At 40.3% G+C, this 19,609-nt stretch overlaps 2 protein-coding genes across 6 annotated transcripts in view; both read right to left on the bottom strand.

The window, feature by feature from the left end:
- LOC136826043 (histone-lysine N-methyltransferase SETD1B-like) overlaps positions 1-3,941 on the bottom strand; it is a 213,354-nt gene extending 209,413 nt beyond the window's left edge. The window contains exon 1 of one of the 3 annotated variants that reach the window (XM_067082915.1): positions 2,200-3,941. The gene's annotated coding sequence lies outside the window, so the exon portion shown is untranslated. The remainder of the gene's footprint in view (positions 1-2,199) is intronic. The other 2 variants (XM_067082924.1, XM_067082919.1) reach the window with 2 other exon arrangements.
- A 1,465-nt stretch (positions 3,942-5,406) lies between these two features.
- LOC136826048 (uncharacterized) overlaps positions 5,407-19,609 on the bottom strand; it is a 158,030-nt gene continuing 143,827 nt past the window's right edge. For all 3 annotated transcript variants that reach the window (XM_067082939.1, XM_067082937.1, XM_067082938.1), the window contains one exon: positions 5,407-6,000. In XM_067082939.1, coding sequence (XP_066939040.1) covers positions 5,736-6,000 — 265 coding nt within the window. In that variant the 3' untranslated portion in view covers positions 5,407-5,735. The remainder of the gene's footprint in view (positions 6,001-19,609) is intronic.

A 19,609-nucleotide genomic window follows, 5' to 3' on the forward strand; every position in this document is an offset into this window, starting at 1 on the left:
GAACTTGCAGAATTATCATTGGGATGTTATGATGCATCCTTGCATTTCACTCTTTTTGTATTTTCCTACAACAAAAACCTGTTTCCCACTGTGGTCCCATAACTATAGGAAACAAGATTAGGGCCAGTAGTCTCTAAACCCAGGCCTATCCTACTAATTTGCAGCCAAAATGAACATCAGAAACATTTAAAACACATACTAAAACATAAAAAAACATATTTTCAACTCCTGGATATGAATACGGTTTACAGTAAAGATGTTCAAAACTTTCCAAAACTCACCTTAGTCAAAATCAGAACTTGCTGAAATAAGTAACATTATATTACTTTCTTGTAGAACAATTTCACTCTTCTGTACTTTTGCCATACATAAAAAATTCAGGTTTCCCACTGTGGCCCACCATTCTTGTAGGGTATATGGGGTTCCACTATCTCTATATTACTCATTTGTTAGGAAAACAAATATTGGAGACATTAAAACAAAAGTGAAAAAATTGCAAGGGTCAAGAATTACAGGTCTGCACCAAACTGAAGTATTTTTAAAGCAATGCCTGAGCTCTAAAACCCCACTTAGGCTAACTTGTGACACTTAAAACGAATGGATCACGCAGGTATTAGCATTTCTCACATACCCACACTTCTCAGTGAAAATAACAAAAGACATTCCAGATATGTAAGTTATCCTTAACCACAATGCTGTAGGAGAAACAAAATCCTGTCCAAAGCTCTAGTCCCAAGATAGAGTTACTTTATACAAACTTAGAAAATATCCCTGAAGGGAACAACGTTCACTGGCAAATATTTTGGTAACAGTAAATTTGTGCTAGATTTGAACATGAGAGTCATAATAAATATGATAAAGAAACTTATGATAACATAAACTCTCAAACACTGAATAATGGCTAAAAGTAAAATAAGGTATTATTTTACTTTAACCAATCCTGCAATTTGGATTTGAAAATAGTATCATTTTCTCATGTTTTGATCGTTTCTGATATTCGTTTTGCTTGCAAGTGAGTAATTTTAGATAGCGGATCCTTCCCTTTTATCCTACAATTTGGGGAACCACAGTGGAAATACAGAGTTTTGGGCAGGGGAAAATGCAAAGCAAGTGAAATCCCACTGATAGTTCGCATTCAAATTAATGGAATGTTTTCAAACTAATATCACGCACTTGGGAAGGTCCAGACAGTGTTGCTGAAATGTGGAAATGTAGCCTCCGCTGTGGGAGTTTTGATGCATAATATGATCGGGTGCACAAGTGGGGTATTCATTTTATGGTCTGCCACACCAAGTGTGGAAAAAACTTCCACACTCTGTTTGGGGGTTTATTGTGGTCAGATTTTTTGGTTTCTTATATTATATGATTCACTGACCTATATTCTCGGTCATTTGCATATTTATAAATGTTTATATAATAATGAATCGATAAAGAGCCATCAAAGAATAGTTTTTTCACTGAATCATGAAGCAGCAGAAGTCGACTGAGCAATGTCTTGACTGACACGTTGAATGCAGACGACAACAGAGTGACAGCAGTTTTAGGCTTCCATCTAATGAAAGTAACTTGAATCTATTAAAAATTTTTTAATAAATGTAAAAAGTGATTGTGATTAAGGGAAATGATCTTTAGACTGTGAAGGAAAGCTTATATTTTATATACTTTAGACTTTACCGATGGTTGAATGACTTTAAAATTTAGGCGAGCGTGGAAGTCAGTGGTGTCGAAATGTGGCAATACGGGTCCGGGTACCCTATGTTAGGCTAGGTTAGGTGAGGTTGGTTAGGTCATTTGTGAAAAGAAATGAATCTCAGAAATGTTCAAAACATGAAAATATCTTCCAGTCCAAAATGCAATAATGATTTAAAGTAAAATGTTACCTTAAATAAAACCTTTATTTCAATTTGCAATGCCATATGTTAGGTTAGTTGGGGGTCTAGGGGGACAAGACCCCCAACCCCCAAGCATCATACATCAGGTTAGTACATGTTCATCCTTGTTTTTTCCCCACCCAAAGGTGCCGGCTTCCCGCAGTGTCAGCATAATTGTAGAATATAGCCTATCCAATTTCTATAAAACTCTAGTTTGCCATCAGCATGTCATAAAGGTCCAAAACACACACCAAAGCATAAAATGACCATATTTCCAAACCCAGAACTCGATTATGGTTTAAAGTAAAAATCTACCATTAGACCTTACCTTGCCTCTCGCGGGTGGTACTTGCCCACATCTGAACGCCTTCAGGTAAGATGGCCTGGTCAAGTCCAAATGACCACCACTGTCTGACACTGGATGTTTATTAAAATTAATAATAGGCTCTGACAGACAGAAACTCGGTAGTGGACAGGTTCATGAGTGCATAAAATTCGGGTTACCAAATCTGCTGTCTATGGTAGGGTAGCCAACAGAGTTGTCTTGACAGATCTGGTCTCTTCCTCGTGGGCTAATTATTTCCAACAGATATTGTCGAAAACCAACATCATTCCTACTTTGCATGGTTACACCTACATCTTCTACGTATATTAGATTATTCTTTGCCAATTAAAAGCAACGTATTACTACACTAATCAGTGATCATCGAACGAAGGGTCAACTGATACTGCAGAAACTTCGACTACCGACCTCCAACTTACTCTTCTTCAGGCTCTTGTGGAATGCAGACTAGCATGCGAAGGAAAAGCTGACAGATTAGAGGCTGGGGCCATCTGGTTTTATACTTTATTGTAAAACCGATAGTAAATAAATCCCATGGGACGCTATCCCGCCCAGTCTCACTTTTCACAAAGTAAGAAAGTGAAAACTCCAGTGTTTATTCGATAAGAATTCAATAAAAAAAATTACTCTGTTGATGTATATCATGATGAAAAACAAAAACCGAATAAAAAAGACTGAATGAACATACCACATGAGGCATAGATACACGTAGGACCACTGACAAATATAGATTAAAAAAAATGGAGCCAAAATGTAACAAAGGTGTTGGAAAAGACGCCTCTCAACACACGGCGCCCGACTATTCAACAAGTTGCTCCTAAGAACTAAACCAACGTGCAAAGTTATCCGTAAAAGAAGACACTAAAGTTGTGCCACGGAAGATCAGTTTATTATAGCAAACTAAACTGTAGCTGACAAATGAATAGGGCCCGCCAGAAGGACCAAATGAAGGCCGAGAACAGGACCTCCAAAAAGGAAGGAGGATGATGATAACGGACTGGATGATGATTTGCTCTTACTTTTGAAGTAAACACCAAAGCATAATCTTAGGAGAGGAAGATTTAAAGTTCATACTCGCGTGCAGAAATTACAAAACAAAGACATATGGATCGAATTCGGGTGCAATACTTGCGGTAATCTTCATCTGCAGTCTAATATCGACGAATTGAAAGTTATTCTTGAAGCTACAAGCCTTTTCACGAAAAAAGAAAGAATTCTGAATAAGTGTTGCCCTTAGAGCAGGTATCCAGGACAAAACACAAAATCCAGCAACAAAGGCGCAGAACTCGAAAGAAATAACTGATACCCGGTTTACAGTATATGTCTCCACTCGTGTCGTCGGCCCTCACCCCCACCTAAACAAATCATTTCCCCCAACGGCCTTTATGATGCGACAATGGTAGGTGTCACCTTTCGCCCGGGGACAACTTTTAACCCTCCCTCACGAAGATTGCTAAAAATGTATGGCCCTTTAGACATGGCTAATTGCTTTATTCTTTTTATTTTCACGATTACTTTTAACAATTCAGTCCCACCTATTAAGCATACCTATAAGTGCTGTCTGACCATAAATTCTAATCGATCTTCCACAAAATACATAATCGTTGTCAATTAAACAGTCAATAAAACGAACAAGCGTTAGCAAAATCCTCGAATGCAACTCCCTTGTCGACCACTTTTTCTTCTCTCTCTCTCTCTCTCCCGTGTTCTCCTCGATTCCTTCTCTGCTTTTCTATTCCTGATTGATTTTGAAATGTGCATGAAAGAGAGGTGATGCGTCGTCGCGCCCAGCCAAAACAATAGAGACAACATAAATCAATTGTCTTAGATCGCAGTGGGTGGACTCGACCGGCACGCACGCCAATTTCGCCTTCCATTGCTACAGAAGACGTATTGCCTAGCTTTTGTTGAAGACAAGGAAGTCAATATACAAAGGTTTCAAACTTTCCTGATGTTTTAGTGATTCATTTACTGCAAAGCTTTATATTTCAGTGAGATAAATGTCGCTTATACAATTATAGAACGTTGCATTTCGAAAACTCCTGCTTCGTGCATCAGTTCGTTTCCCATGCATGTAACATAAGCTAATCAGGTTGAAACTACGCAATATATCAGAGCAGAGTGCAAAGAACTAGGTGCTTGCATTACTTGTTTTTCGTTCAGAATTTTATCTTCGATGTGAGCCTGATAAAACCTAATGCAGTATAATATATTATATATGTGTGTGTGTATACATTACCCTATGGTGGGAGGGGTGTAAGTTTATCACCGTAGTCCTGTGTATCAAAAGGACAATTGCTACTTTGCAGATAGACTTTTTCTAGTCAAAGTCTAGGCCCACCGCCAGTAACTGTGGTTGACATTTACAAGGCCATGCGGTTGTAAAACTTCAGACAAATCTTGAAAACACGCTGGATGCGCTGTGAAAGACGCATCAAGGCAACAGTTCAGTGATGGGGACGAAGTGAGAGAGAGAGAGAGAGAGAGAGAGAGAGAGAGAGAATGAGTGTGTGTGTGTGTGTGCGTGCATATACAAATGAGCACGTAGTCTAGGATAAGTATCTATTTTTATTTTCTTCTTGTTGTCTAATCCCTTAACTATAATACCCTGTCTTGAGTACACAAAATATAAATGCGCTGCAATACTTAATTTTTTCTAAGCGCTGCTCTTCTTTGCAGAACTACGCCGCAACAGCACGACTTATGAAATTCATTATGAGCTGCATATAACAAAAAGAGTTAACTCCCTAAACATTCAGAAAGCCTTAAATGAGACGAATGGGTAGATTTCGATATACGCCTACTTCCGTCGTGTTCTTACGTTTGAAAAATTCATAAATGGGAGTTGAATACTCCCTCCCGTTCTCATGTCATCGCTACTCTTCAGTACTAATTCACAAGGATATGCATTTAAACTTATTCCTAAAATCTGTGATTCGTCTCTCTCTCTCAGACGTTTGCGAGTGAGCAGAAAATGGAGTTCGTGCAAATAAGGTCTCTCAAATCAAAAATAAAAGGTGAAGGCAAGTAAAGACGCGCACACGGCCTTGTTAATGCTTGCTTATTTAAGGAAACAGACATGCAGGCAATTTGACTTGCAGACAGATTTCTAGCGCAATTAGTTCTGCCAGTGGTAAATATACTCGCTTGTAAAGCATCGATCAGTTTTCAATGGTAGTGACACAACTCCCATAAACATGTCCATGCTTTAATTCTTATACAGATAAATAAGCAGACAGATATTTTAGTCTGGCAATCCAGTTTTTTAGACAATTCTACCCAGTTTGACAACATGAGAGAGAGAGAGAGAGAGAGAGAGAGTCATTTCCAGAGCACTGTACCGAACTCCGGATAATCTTGATGAAACAGAATTCTTCTTCTTCTCCCAGATCTTGGCCCCGACAGCCTTTTTGCAACAAGGCCCTTCTATCAGATGCACAACGCCCCTCATCCATCTTTCTCTCTTTCGCTGGCTGTCAACTTGCAAACTGTCTCTCCCCCTATGAATATGTTAATGGCTCCTATCGGTTGTTGCAGTACTCCACCCGGCCATTGGTAAGCACCGGGCATTGGCTCCTGTTGACCTCCTCTTCATCCAAACTGCGACAGAATTCCTTCATGGGCACGTCCTCGCACGACAGCATGGCACTTCCTACGGAGCCCTCGACGGTGGCGGTGAGGTTCGGGTAGAAGGACGCCTTCATGATCTCCTTCTCGTCCCCGGAAGTGATGGTGAAGTGGGTGGGTCGGAGACACCAGCAACTGCCACCGCGGAAGTTCTCTCGCCTGCAGAGGAAGGAGAGACGCGTCAGTGCTCGAATTAAAATGATGGGCAAGCGATTCATAATGAACTTAATTATTATTATTATCAAAACAGTTTAACCAGACCGCTGAGCTGACTATAAGCTCTCACAGGGCTGGCCCGAAGGATTTAGATGAAATGACAGGCCTAGGCTAGAAGCCTAGCACTGGGACCAAATAGGACTACAACAACTGAAAGGTAGATGATTGGTCCCTTGCTTTTTAACTGCAATTGCAACATCAAAATAAACATTTCAACATTAATTTTAGAATAGTGAAAATCAATCGTCAGAATCTGACTTTAACTAATCACATGAAAACAAAAATGGAATAACTGGGCCACAGGCACACACACACACACACACACGCGCGCGCACGCACACTCACACAAACGTTTGCGTAAAAAGTAGACAAGTGTGACTTAAATAAATATTTGTAAGACACGCACGTTCAGGAGTGGCAGCCTCCCTCGATCGGTGCTAAACGACAAATGATTGCTATTTGTAATTCAATATGGTGGGCTTTAGTCGTTGCGCTCGTTGCACGGCCATAACATCACGCTTTAAAAGTGATATATACAACTTCGTGTGTAAAACTATCTTAACTTGTGGAGCAGTTGATCTTAGGACAGATGTTTTTCGATATTAAGTAAAAAAGCATATTTTACAGTTGTTGAAACTCCACTCTCGATTCATTCCCCCAAGAATATTTGGTCCTAGGGTAAAACTCAGTCAGGTTTTGGCAGTCAGCTAGATTTTTATACTTAAACTGTCATGGCTACTTAAACGACTGCACAAAAAGAAATCTTCTCACACAGGTAAACCAGCACTCAACTCAGGATATCTTGAAATACATCAAAACAAATCCATCTGACAAAATTTACTAGACTAGAAAGCAAAACTGCTTTCATATTTTGTGTGGGTTGGAGAGGGAGGTGCTGAAGGTAGGAAATCTCTCTCTCTCTCTCTCTCTAGAGTAACTGGCTCTTTCAACTGTGGTTCGGATCTGTAGGCCTACACTTAACGAAATGGGAGTTGTTATTCTAGTTCCACAAGATATTCATGTGTTGTGATGATGATCCGCAAGATAAATCACTGGAAACATATTCGGAACTGTTAAGTCAATCGCTGCGCTGGGAAGAACAGCCGAGGTCAAGGTCAGGGTAACCTTATCAAGTATTAGGTACCGGTTATCAGATCCTTCGCCGTCCTGGTTAGATACCGCAAGGAACCCTGTTATCATCACGTCAACATTTGCCTGATATCAAACAGCCTATTAGTAGAAAGTGCAAGGTATTGCATTGATCAAGATCTGGAGAATATGGTTATTATATTTGTTTATGAATGCCCTCGAATATATGGAGCTGCTTGTGTAGAATTTAATTATCTGCTAATCTTTACAGAATGCGGATCTACCGGGCCCTATCGTTCTTCATCACGAAGAAGGAAAGCAGGAAATAAAATCGTAAAAAGAGAGGCTAATCATGAGAAAAGCATATCAGCGTCAGTCGATGTTAGAGGAGCTACTCATCTGAGGAAACGTACTGACAAACTGACACATGAAAAAAAGGCAAAATCTAAGGATTGGTCGCTATGATAATTTAACTCACTAACAAAAGAGGAACCTAGGCATCAGAAGCTGCTTAAATATGATTGGAATACTGAAACAAAATATTATTTGATAAACCTCTCTTCAACAGACTCCCTTCCCAGGCGACGACGCAGACATCTAGCGTTGATGGATGGCTCTCGAAACGAGTTGCCGTCTCACCTACTGTAGGTTTCGAAGGTAATTTCCATTCATCTATCTCCTTGCGTTTGCTTTTGGATTCATAAACGTCTTTATGTTGACTTCATTAGTTGCATCAAAATTAATAAGTGCGGAGGTTTCTATTTAGTCTGTGAATGAAGCTTTATTTAGTCTGACTACAGTTGTAAACAAGCAATCGGTCAACAAGCGCGGGACAGCAGCTCTCTTATCTTTTATTCATAATTGTTTTCTGTATAAACCAGAATCTTTCGCAAATACATTTTCGCATTTTCACACCCTGAGGATTATTTATGTCCACTGCTTCTTCAGAGCTTTCCACCGTCACCCTCAGGATAATGATAATGGCTGCATCGCTTTCACATATTTCACCGGGCGCAAGGAACCTCCCTCCTCCAGACGACTTGACTCAAATTTCGTCGTCTTGGATCACCCCTGAAATGTGGAGGTGATCCGTCGGAGCTACCGCTCTTGAGCACCCATCCTTCATAACATTTAATGAACATCCCTCACAATATAATCGGGACACTCCTGAGTAAGCGATGGCGCATGCGCATGCTGAGGAGATCAGATAAAAATATAAATTTTCAAACGTCCCCGACGATCCATCTTCCTCCGTGTCTGGATTCGCATCCATGTTTGCATCTGAGTCTGTGATCGATGTAAAGCGCAGCCCGGGCGCTGACTAAATTTGAACAATGCAGAGAGACCATGCATTCTTAAACATGCACCAAAGACAAGCAGAGAGGGGAGAAGGACTTGTTCTCTTATGATTGCCCTTCGAATCCATCTGAAAATAATGGCCAAGGTTTATGGCCAAAATCTTCAAGCAATGCCACTAAGCTTTTGTATGAACATTTACAATATATTTTGGAATTCTGGTCATTTACTTCACACTATTCCAAAGCCCTCAAGGAATTTGCTGAAGCGATTAAAATTGACTATATCCATATTTTTTATGAATAATATTTGATAGGTTTAATTAAGCTATGAATTTCTGAGAAAGCGTCTATCTGACAACCTCCGTTGCCAACTGAACTTGCCTACGAACATTTGAATGCTCTTTATCAAGAAAAAGAGCTCAGATCATTACGAAACATCACATTCTTTCCCCGTTATCGCTTATTGATGACGCTTCTCTGTCCATGAAGTGCGAGCTTGAAGAAATCGCTTCTTGGCGACATGAGGAGTCCCCCCTATCATCATGTGTACAGCAATATCGCCACAACATCATCAGTTCAGGGCTCCCAGGATCCTGGCGGCGCCAAAGGTCAGTAAGCACACGAAAAACTTCATTATTTTAAGTGTACTAAAACAAACGAACTCCATGGCAAATTTCGTTACAAAAACTCGCTTAACTCTTGATAAACGTTTCGTTCCTTTGAGTCTTGTCTCTGAGGCACCATTTTACTTAGATATCAAGAAAAAATGTCCCATTTATCTTGCTCAGTCATGGGGCTCGGGTGCACTACTCGAATGTCTTTGCTCAGCTAGATGGGACCTCTGATTGATTAATTGTGGGTTATCTGGCGTCACAACTACCAGGGTCACTGACGCCGAGGATGGGACCTCTGTTATTAACTTCAGGCTTTGGACACTTCCACCTTACGTCTTTTCCCGAGGTCATTAACAGTTACGAGATCGCTGGACCCTCGGTTAAAATTCCCGTCATCTGATAACGCTCGCTCACTCAAGGGAAGAAGGCTACATGAGAAGCGATCGTGTCAAAACCATTCATTCATTGATCGTTTTCTGAATGCGTCAAGGTTTCCGGTGGGAACTGGCAGAAACTCTCCTCCTTCGATCACAAGAACAAATAGATGTTCATCATTTCTGCAGACCAAAAATACATAGGCCTACAAGTTATCTTTGCCTTGATGATAATCACTAGCACGCCATTCGTGTATTATAGGCTACATTATCATTTCACTATAAGCGTGTTTATCTTTGAAGAATGTTGTAGTCTCTAAATAATAAAGAATGATGATAACAACCGTAAGAATAGCAAGAATCAAAAGACAACGTTGACATGCCTCCAGAAGCATCAAGCAAGAAGAATCAAGGAAGAATAAGTGAGGGAATGCCACTTGCATCGCCGCCACGCCCACCCGCCCATAAAAAGATTCCCCGGTATGATAATTTCATTTACAGATATCACCAACTCCCGCCGTCCATTCCCGATCTAGGCGCAGGATTCGTGTACAATTTATGGCGGTTCCCGCATAAGCAGGAATGAGAAACGATTGCTGGGCATCTATTCGCCTATATGGCAATCGGTTCCTGTCAATTTTGCATGCAATCGCATCACCATGTGTGAAAGACACCCAGTGGAATTCGTGTTGGGCTTTTGTGCTGTTTCTGTGGAAACCTCTACATACATTTATGGGTATTGCTGTATGCGTTCATGTCAGCTGATCTGAATCAAATACTAGCGTCGCTGCCTCTGTGGCAAACAATTGCATAACAGGAAAGTCGGGGCCCAGTTGTTTTAATTCACTTATGTACAAGACAATGGAGTTTCACACCAGTCAGTTAGTATGCGTCATATTAGTTATGAAGCCTTTTCGGCTTTGTAATAACAACAATCAGTAACACATTTCATTAAAAGTATAACATTCAAATGCAACGCTCTCTCTATCTCTCTCTCTCTCTCTCTCTCTCTCTCTCTCTCTCTCTCTCTTCATACATATGTATGCATATATATGAATATAAAAAGGCCCATAAAACACTATTTACACGTTGCAACCATATATTTCGGGCACTTGCAACGTTTAAATAGTGTTTTATGGGCCTTTTTATATTCATATTACACTGTGGTATTACAGGAAAAGACATTCATGTGTATATACATATATACACACACATATATATATATATATATATATATATATATATATATATATATATATATATATATATATATATATATATATATATGGGTCACTGTGTGCGCATGAATCTGCAACATATGCACGATTGAAGATTGCATGAGTGTGAATAATTTTTTTTTTTTAATTTGCGAGTTGAACTGTCGTCACACTTCAAAGAGCATCGCCTCCAGTCCATGGAGATCGCTGTAAGAGAGACATGAAACTCAAGAAGATCTCATTGGCACAGTCACTGGTGGATGGGAAAAACGTTTTTGCTTTCTGTAAAGGAAAACTAATGAGACGGCTTCTTGTCTGCCCGTCCGCGCTCAGATCTTAACAACTTCTGAGGCTAGAGGGCTGCAAATTGGTATGTTGATCATCCACCCTCCGGTCATCAAACATACCAAATGGCAGCCCTCTAGCCTCAGTAGTTTTTATTTTATTTGAGGTTAAAGTTAGCCATGATCGTGCGTCCGGCACTACTATAGGCGTCAACAATACACGCTACCACCGGGCCATGGCTGAAAGTTTCATGAGCCGCGGCTTTGAGTTTCATGGGCCGTTGCTGAGAGTTTCATACAGCATTATACGCAGTACAGAAAACTCGACTGCGCCGAAGAAATTTTGGCACATTTTTTACTTGTTTATAATTTTCTTACATTCATGAAATAAGCTAAAACGACTCGAGACAAACATAATGCATACATTTGGAAACAAACTTCCACTTATACCAACAAATCACAAATCGTGGACTAATCTTGATTTTCTGGTTGAATGGTTGAACTTCAGAAGTTCAAACTTGGTGCAAATGCTTTTTATTTATTTATTTTTTTTTGAACATGCTGATACGAGTATCACTTCATTGTTTATTTGATATTTGTCACTGATTTTAGCTTGCTATTTACCTTATTTGCAGTTATTTATAATATTTTTCTTTGTTATTTCTCTCTCTCTGATTATTATTTACTTCTCAATTTCCTTTGGTGGACTGGGCCGCTTTCCTTGTGGCATTCTGCTTTTCCACCTGTTGTTACAGTTGTAATAATAATAATAATAATAATAATAATAATAATAATAATAATAATAATAATAATAATAATAATAATAAAACTTTCGGTTTTATATCTTAAGAACAGCCGTTCCCAAGAAATTCAGAGGTTTTGTGGGTCCCTGTCACACGCAGGGCCTGAAACCTCCTGATTTTGGAGATACTGATGATCAAACAAAGCCGGAGAGCAGGAAGACGAAGCTGGCAATTTCAGTGTGATAAATTGAGGAAAAATTGATAAAGTTTATCACGCAATGTGACATAAAATTGGACAAAACAATGATTGCGTAAACAGCTGTTCCACTGTTCATTTCAGCACAATAACACGGGACCTTCAGCAGATATGTTATATATTCGTCTGAAGTGCAAGCGCGCAAACTCCCAAAGGCTATTGTTTATGAAGAAACTGAACGTAGCACTTTCGTGTGCATGTAAACATTTCTCTTGCAAGATGATTCATAATTTTTGGATATTTCTGTGCGAAGACCGACGGAATCTAGAAGTGACTGCACTGATACGCTCCAGGTCTGAAAGGAAATCAGAAGTTGAACTGGTAAATTAGAACAGAGAGAAAATTCCACAGCTTGGCATTAGAAGGAGAAAAGTAATGAAACTGATCAGTCGATAAAAGTGCTGGCCCTCCAACACTCGGTGGGAGATCTGGTGATTAGCGGGTTTTACAAAGCCATCTACGAAGATCGGAAGTCCTGTCATTTTGTGACTGACGACCTTTGAACGAAGAGTCATTACCCTTATTACTGAGGCACTACAGACCATAAGAGGTCTTAACGTCAAAGCTACAACAAAAAAGGAGGACAGCTGAAGCGCAAGAAGTCTAATTTCTCGGTAAGACATCAGAGCCCCTCCATTGGGTGGCCACTTTTAGCAACCAGAGAGCCACTGGGCGATGATTTAAAAGCTACTTGCCGAGAGTTGATCCCGAAGCGGACCCATAAATTGAGGTATCATAATCTATCACTGATAATGTTGCACCTTAATATAGCATGCACAATCCAAATCTATTAGCACCGCCAGTAGAGTGAGATGACTTCATAATCGGATGTAATACTGAGGCCGTGATGCAATGCGTGGATGTGATGCTCCTCATTTAAATACACGGCAAGCACAAGTCCCACGATTCCTGTTTTCGGTTCTCTTACTTCACACTGATTCTCTGGATCTTTTCTATTCGACACTACATTGAAGCATACTGACAAATGAGACATCATCCAACGAGAGAGATCAGATTAATCAGTATATCTGCAGTCCTTACGGATTGACGAGCAATAAACTCGTTAACAATGAACTTTGTTTGCGCGGCAAACAGTTATGACTCGCCGTATTATTTACGATCAAGCTGAATAACGCTTAATTTAAATAACTACACCCCTTCAGAGGACATTAAAAATAAAAGTATATGATTTCTTCCATTTTTAAAAGTCTTCGTTTGGTTCAAAAATTGTGATGGAATAAATATGGTCTTATATGTTTTCAGTCTATTGACCTGGGAGCCACTCAAGGTCTACGGAATAGGCTATAGTCAGGGACAGACCCAGAGGGACGCCAAGGCAGTAAGCACGAGCGAAGGAATGAGCGAGCGGCGTTAGCGTACGTGTAACAGCCTAGGATGCATTCGTGGAAAGAGTGGTTGTGCTGAAATCAGCGTCGCATTCGTGACACTGAATTTATGAGGAGGAATCGTGAGGGAGCTCATGTAGTTTCATGTTGCGGGAGGCAGTAGCGCTATTATGGGCATTGTTCAACATGCATGTGTGGGGATCAATCACAAAAAAACAGAAATGAACAACGCAATGTTACTTCCTTGATATGCACAGTGTATATACTGTATATATATATATATATATATATATATATATATTATATACATATAAACACATACACACACATATATATGTATGCATGTATGTATGTATATATGTGTGCCATCAGGCATAACTATGGCGGACAAGAGTTACAAAAATCACCGATTTTCTGTCATCTATCACGTGCATGACTCAACATATATCTACGTAGCAACCAATAATACCATGAATGCAAAATATACTCCCAAATACTAATGAATGACTAAGGAATATCAGTATTCTGGCCATGGTCTGAGAATACTGACAATCTTTAGACCATGATAATGACCAGCAACTGAATGGGCTTAAAGGAGCCATATTCGAAGAGTTAGCTCTCATGTACAGACCAGCGATGCTCTGTCGTACAACCAAGGTGTACAGATCAGTGCAGTCCTGACAGCCATTTCCATGGGCACGAAACGATGACTAACTGCGCATGAGCAATTCGGCGATCATCTGTCACCCGCACACCAATCAGGATGGTGAACAAGATATATGCAAGAGTCCGCAACAGTAGTTCTGAAAACTAAGTATGCAAGCTGATAATCAAACATGAATCAGACTCAGTTACCTGCTGACAGCCGACCGCGTCCATATGAATCACGATACACACTCCGACAGCTAACTGAAATTCTGGCAGCCACGAACATGGCGGATGGTCTTCATGTACGTTTGGCAGTTAGCGAAATAAAACGAGTCAATATCGCCTCGCGTTTCCTGATCCCACTGTATATGTAGGCATAAATAATGTATTGATAGTGATGAAGGCTTGTGAAGGAAAGGACGTCTCATGGGCTATTCAAAAAGGTCGGCTACCTCTCACTGCGGGCTCCCTATCTGCTTTTGGGTAGAGATTCCACAATTGATTAATGGCCTTCTGGAGGCGTTACTCTCTCTCTCTCTCTCTCTCTCTCTCTCTCTCTCTCTCTCTCTCTCTCTCTCTCTCTCTGTCATGTAAGTTCACGCACGTGTACACAATACGTCAATACGTTAATGGATGCGCGTGCTTGTAGACACTTTTCCATATATATATATATATATATATATATATATATATATATTATATATATATAATAGAAATTATATATATACATACATATATATATATATATATATATATATATATATATATATATATATATATATATATATATATTATATATATATAATAGAAATTATATATATACATATATATATATATATATATATATATATATATATATATATATATATATATATAATGGTATGGCGCAGAGAGAGAGAGAGAGAGAGAGAGAGAGAGAGACAGAGGAGGTATATTTTGAAAAGCTCACGAGAACATCTTTCGTAGCTGGCGAACTCCTCTAAAGAATCGGAATAAAAATTCCGCAAAGCAGAACACACGCTAAAAGGACAGGCCGTGATTCTTAACTCTATTGTTCCTACATTTCCACACTCGTTGCATTTTTCAACCGCTGCAGTTGAAACTTCTGCATTCATGAACATCTTTTGAATTCTATCTGAAGATCCCTCTGATTTCTGCTGGACTATACCTTGTACAGTCACAAATACGTATTTGTTTTAGAGTTGTCAGCGTGAAAATCTCTGATATGTTTTTTGTATTTTCCCTCCATCAAACTCACATAAATGTGACAAGTAGTCGCCCACATTAATAAATGTGAATTCTCTCGAATGTGTACGACAAGAAACGCGCGCAGAAAATGAACAAAATCCTCCGAATGCAGAAAGCTGAAAGCTGAAAGCGATAGCCGTTAAATGTCTCCTGGCGGCCAGTGGTGACGTGGAATAATAAATATTGGATTAACAGACAAACACTTCACTGCGTCTGCAGAAATAAGCGTTAAAAAAATGCCCATGTAAAAAGCAGACCAGTATTAAGCATTTAGACTAACATGAGACTTAATTCTAATCAAGCCCGAGGTCAGCGATGGTATTATTTTAAGTGAAAAGTTCAGTTGTCTTCACCAATGAATAATAATCGTTTTAGTGACTGCGACTTGCTTCTGAGAGAGAGAGAGAGAGAGAGAGAGAGAGAGAGAGAGAGAGAGAGAGAGAGAGAACTTGGAGCCTCGGGTCGGGGTGGAAGGGTCCGAGGGGGGAACTGTAACATTGCCACTGCATTAAACTCTGAGGTTTCCTTAATCCACTTATGGCCTGCATGAGATTAAAACACAGTTCAGAGGAATTTCGAATGCCTCAAGAATTCCAATAAAAATCCAAGGGAAGAAGAAGAAGACGAAGAACGCTCAGGCGGCAGGAGGGATGACAGTGTGTCATAGTATCCTATTTCAGCGAGCATAGCAGCCCCCTTTGGATTTCGATTCGGTTCCACCATCGCATGACGGAGTGGAAAAAAGGAATCGTTGGCGGGGCATGGACATGAAATGAAGTCTCTCTCTCTCTCTCTCTCTCTCTCTCTCTCTCTCTCTCTGTCGCAAAAAAGAGAAAAACATTTGATGAACATTCATGACACCGACGTCGGGTGGGGGGGGAGGGGGGAGGCCGGGGGTTGACCGGATGATTGGAAGAGGGAGGGTGGGGAGGGGAGGAGTGCAAGTTACTAGAATGAGAGGAAGGGGGAGTGCTAGAAGGGGTTGAGGGGGTGAGGTTGTTGGGATAAACTGAGAATCCGAAGGAGGGGTTGAGATAAGGGGTAGGGGGTTAGAAGTGACTTAGGCTGAAACAGTTGCCATGCACCCGACTCTCTTCCTCATCTCGTATGCTTATTGCGTTTCGTAGCAAGTGGAATATTTCTGAAGGCACAGTATTAGACATTTTTCTTCCACCCTGTAAAATCGAGTTGAAAATCGGGCCTGGTTAGCATACAAATAGCCTCTCTCTCTCTCTCTCTCTCTCTCTCTCTCTCTCTCTCTCTCTCTCTCTCTCTCTCTCTCCCTCCGTGCAGAGAGAAAGAGCAGACCTTTGGTGTTAAAGTGTATAAAAATGTAGACGCGAGGCATGAAACAAGAAGGAAGCATGTGAATGTTAATGTGCGTTGTTGCAAGCAAGCAAGCACTACAGGACGACCTTGGGACAGTGGGGGGTACCAGTCTCAAGGTTCACTTGTACCACCATCAAGCCCTGTTTCACCAAAACAATTCAAGTTTCTTTCTCTTCATCATATTCTTCTTCTCCTCGTTGTGCGATGCAGTCGGAGACAAACCCGAGTCGTATTCTAGACCCAAAGACGAATCTAGTCCCATAATAGGTGAATAATGGACTATAAATTCCATCCCGAGAGTTCGAATCCGGCATATGAATGACATAATGAAAAGACCGATTGGCTTGGCGAAAGAAAGAGAGAGAGAGAGAGAGAGAGAGAGAGAGAGAGAGAGAGAGAGAGGGCGGCATCTTACATCGCGCAACGTTCACTAATGCAAACTCGAGACGCCTCCTGTTCTGCTGCTGTTGTCTGTCTGCCTAGTGGGCGCAAGAAAAAGGGTCAGGGAAAAACAGAAGTTGCAACTGCAAAATCTATTGGCTTCATAAAGAAGTTTCTTGGCATTCCTTGCTTTTATAACCTCAAGGTAAGCGTATACAATCTGTAGGCCGCACTTTTCTCGCGCAATTGATATTATTGGCGAAATATCTGAAAGCAAAGTGCTCCCCACTAAGCCTAGAAATCTGCCTCGTCATCAGTATGACCTGCAGAATGATTAAGATTCGATAATGAAAGGATAAGCCAGAACAGGTTGCGACTCATGAAATACAAGGGGACGAAAGCTGCCGAGATGATGGAAGGAAATCCCAGTAACACATTAATGTAATTGCTCAGTGCAATCAATGATAAACCCCACTTGCGACGGAAAATAGCTGGGTACATTTTGTTCTAAGCAAGACTAGGCAATGCTAATGAGTTACATGATTAGAGCCCTCATGTCTCTCTCTCTCTCTCTCTCTCTCTCTCTCTCTCTCTCTCTCTCTCTCTCTCTTCAATGTGAAGTACCAATGCTCAATGTTCGGAACACTAAGAGGAATAATTGAGCTAATGCGACGATCTAATACGTATGATAGTCATAAAATATACAAAATATAAATATGATCGATCACAGCCGAAAAACTATTACTTAAGAAATGAAGAACTGATGGATTCACTTCTAGTTACGTGCAATCGTTAAAAATTTCTCGCTTTTATCAGTCCCTTCTTGATCCAAGCAACTTCACCTGCTATCACTGAAGGCGATCTTGCAGAGACACACACACGCACGGTTTCAAAGCTACAATCAAGCAAGCGCAAAGGATATCTGTCTTGCAAACGGCCACCCTCGTCTCAGAAAGAGGCGACATTAAACGCCTTCTACATGACAAAAACGAGCGCGAGACGACAAGAAGATTCCATAGCAACATGGAAGCTATGTTACCACTGCAATTCATAACGGGGCGCATTTTAACGGTTCCTCGACAACTGGACCTTCTCATGATGAGGACCGTATTGCATAGTTGTCAACCGTGCCCAGAATAATCAAATTAATTACGGGCACTGTGAGAGGGTCTTAGGTCAGATAGTCCAACACGATAAGACAAATACGTTTCATGCATCGCAAATAAAGCTCGCTCCCTCTGTCAGTGGAGCCTTTAGACTGAGCAAGGAAATTCACAGGCCATGGCTTCGTGTATGCGTGTGTGGCTCATACTTAGTTCGTCCACTGCCTTTGAATATATATATATATATATATATATATATATATATATATATATATATATATATATATATAGATAGATAGATAGATAGATAGATAGATAGATAGATATAATCGTGAAGCTACAAATGCCGTTTGGTCCCGTAACTATGCATAAAGCACCTCCTCCTGGGTGGTCATCCTTGATAGCACGCCAATACCTCCATGCGTTATGAAAATATTCAGTTTACACCAAGAATCTGAACTCTGGCATTCTCTCCACGCATCCGAGCCATCTCAGTAATTTGTCGTTATTAAAACAACGCCGCCTGAAGAAGAATACTGTCCCTCCAGACTCTCAGGAATGAAGAGCTGCGAAGTTTATAACCCATCGGGAGTTGGAAAGGAGGGCATCAGGAATTTACATATGAGAACTGAGGCTATTCATGCAGCTGCCCAAATCCAAGTGGAGTGAACTACTCGGTAAAGTGACAGTAAGATCTATTACGGATTATCCTCAAAACCCTCATTTGGTAGAGTACACGAGAGAGAGAGAGAGAGAGAGAGAGAGAGAGAGAGAGAGAGAGAGAGAGAGAGAGAGAGAGGGTTAGATTCTCGTATCTGATAAAGCATAACTTTCTGCAACGCCATGGAGGGAGTTAACCACGGAGGTATAGCGGGATTATTCCCAGACATAAAGAAATATCATACTTAAATACAGAAACTGTTTAGCTAATGTTGTTCCTTTCCTTTCATTTCTATAAACAGAATTTTAATAGGCGCGTCAGGATACAACCAGATTCCCAGGTTCGGTCATGTGTCTGACGGAAGTAAGTAAAAATTTTCTTTTTTCTCGTGTGTATCTATGTATCTATATATCTATCTATCTATATATATATATATATATTTATAATATATATATATATATATATATATATATATATATATATATATATATATATATATATATATATATATATATATATATAATCGTAAAATATAAACTGGATCTTTTGGGGGCATAGATACCGGTCTGGTAAATGCAAACTTATCAAGCCCAGTAAACACTGACAGCTTCAGAACACGCAGACATCATAATAATAAGAGTAATGTCAACTCAGAGAAGTCATGCATTCGATGCAGCAGTTTTGTAACATCAGTGTTTTCAAAGGACAAAAACCAGAAGAAGAAGAAGAAGAAGAAGAAGAAGAAGAAGAAGAAGAAGAGAGAGACAAGCGAGAACGTCCGTTTGGGATCCGTTGACAAAATGCAAATGCATCCTGCGCTGAAATTGTTCAATAAGCCTCGAGGTAAAAATGCCGATGCTTTTCTCTGGTTCTCTTTTTATACGCATAGTCAGTCTACCTGACCCGGCTGTTGCCTTCGTACCTTAGCCATATTCTATTTATTCCTCCGCCTCCCGAGGGC

Source organism: Macrobrachium rosenbergii, chromosome 40 (genome assembly GCF_040412425.1).
Source record: "Macrobrachium rosenbergii isolate ZJJX-2024 chromosome 40, ASM4041242v1, whole genome shotgun sequence".
NCBI classification, from domain to species: Eukaryota; Metazoa; Arthropoda; class Malacostraca; order Decapoda; family Palaemonidae; genus Macrobrachium; species Macrobrachium rosenbergii.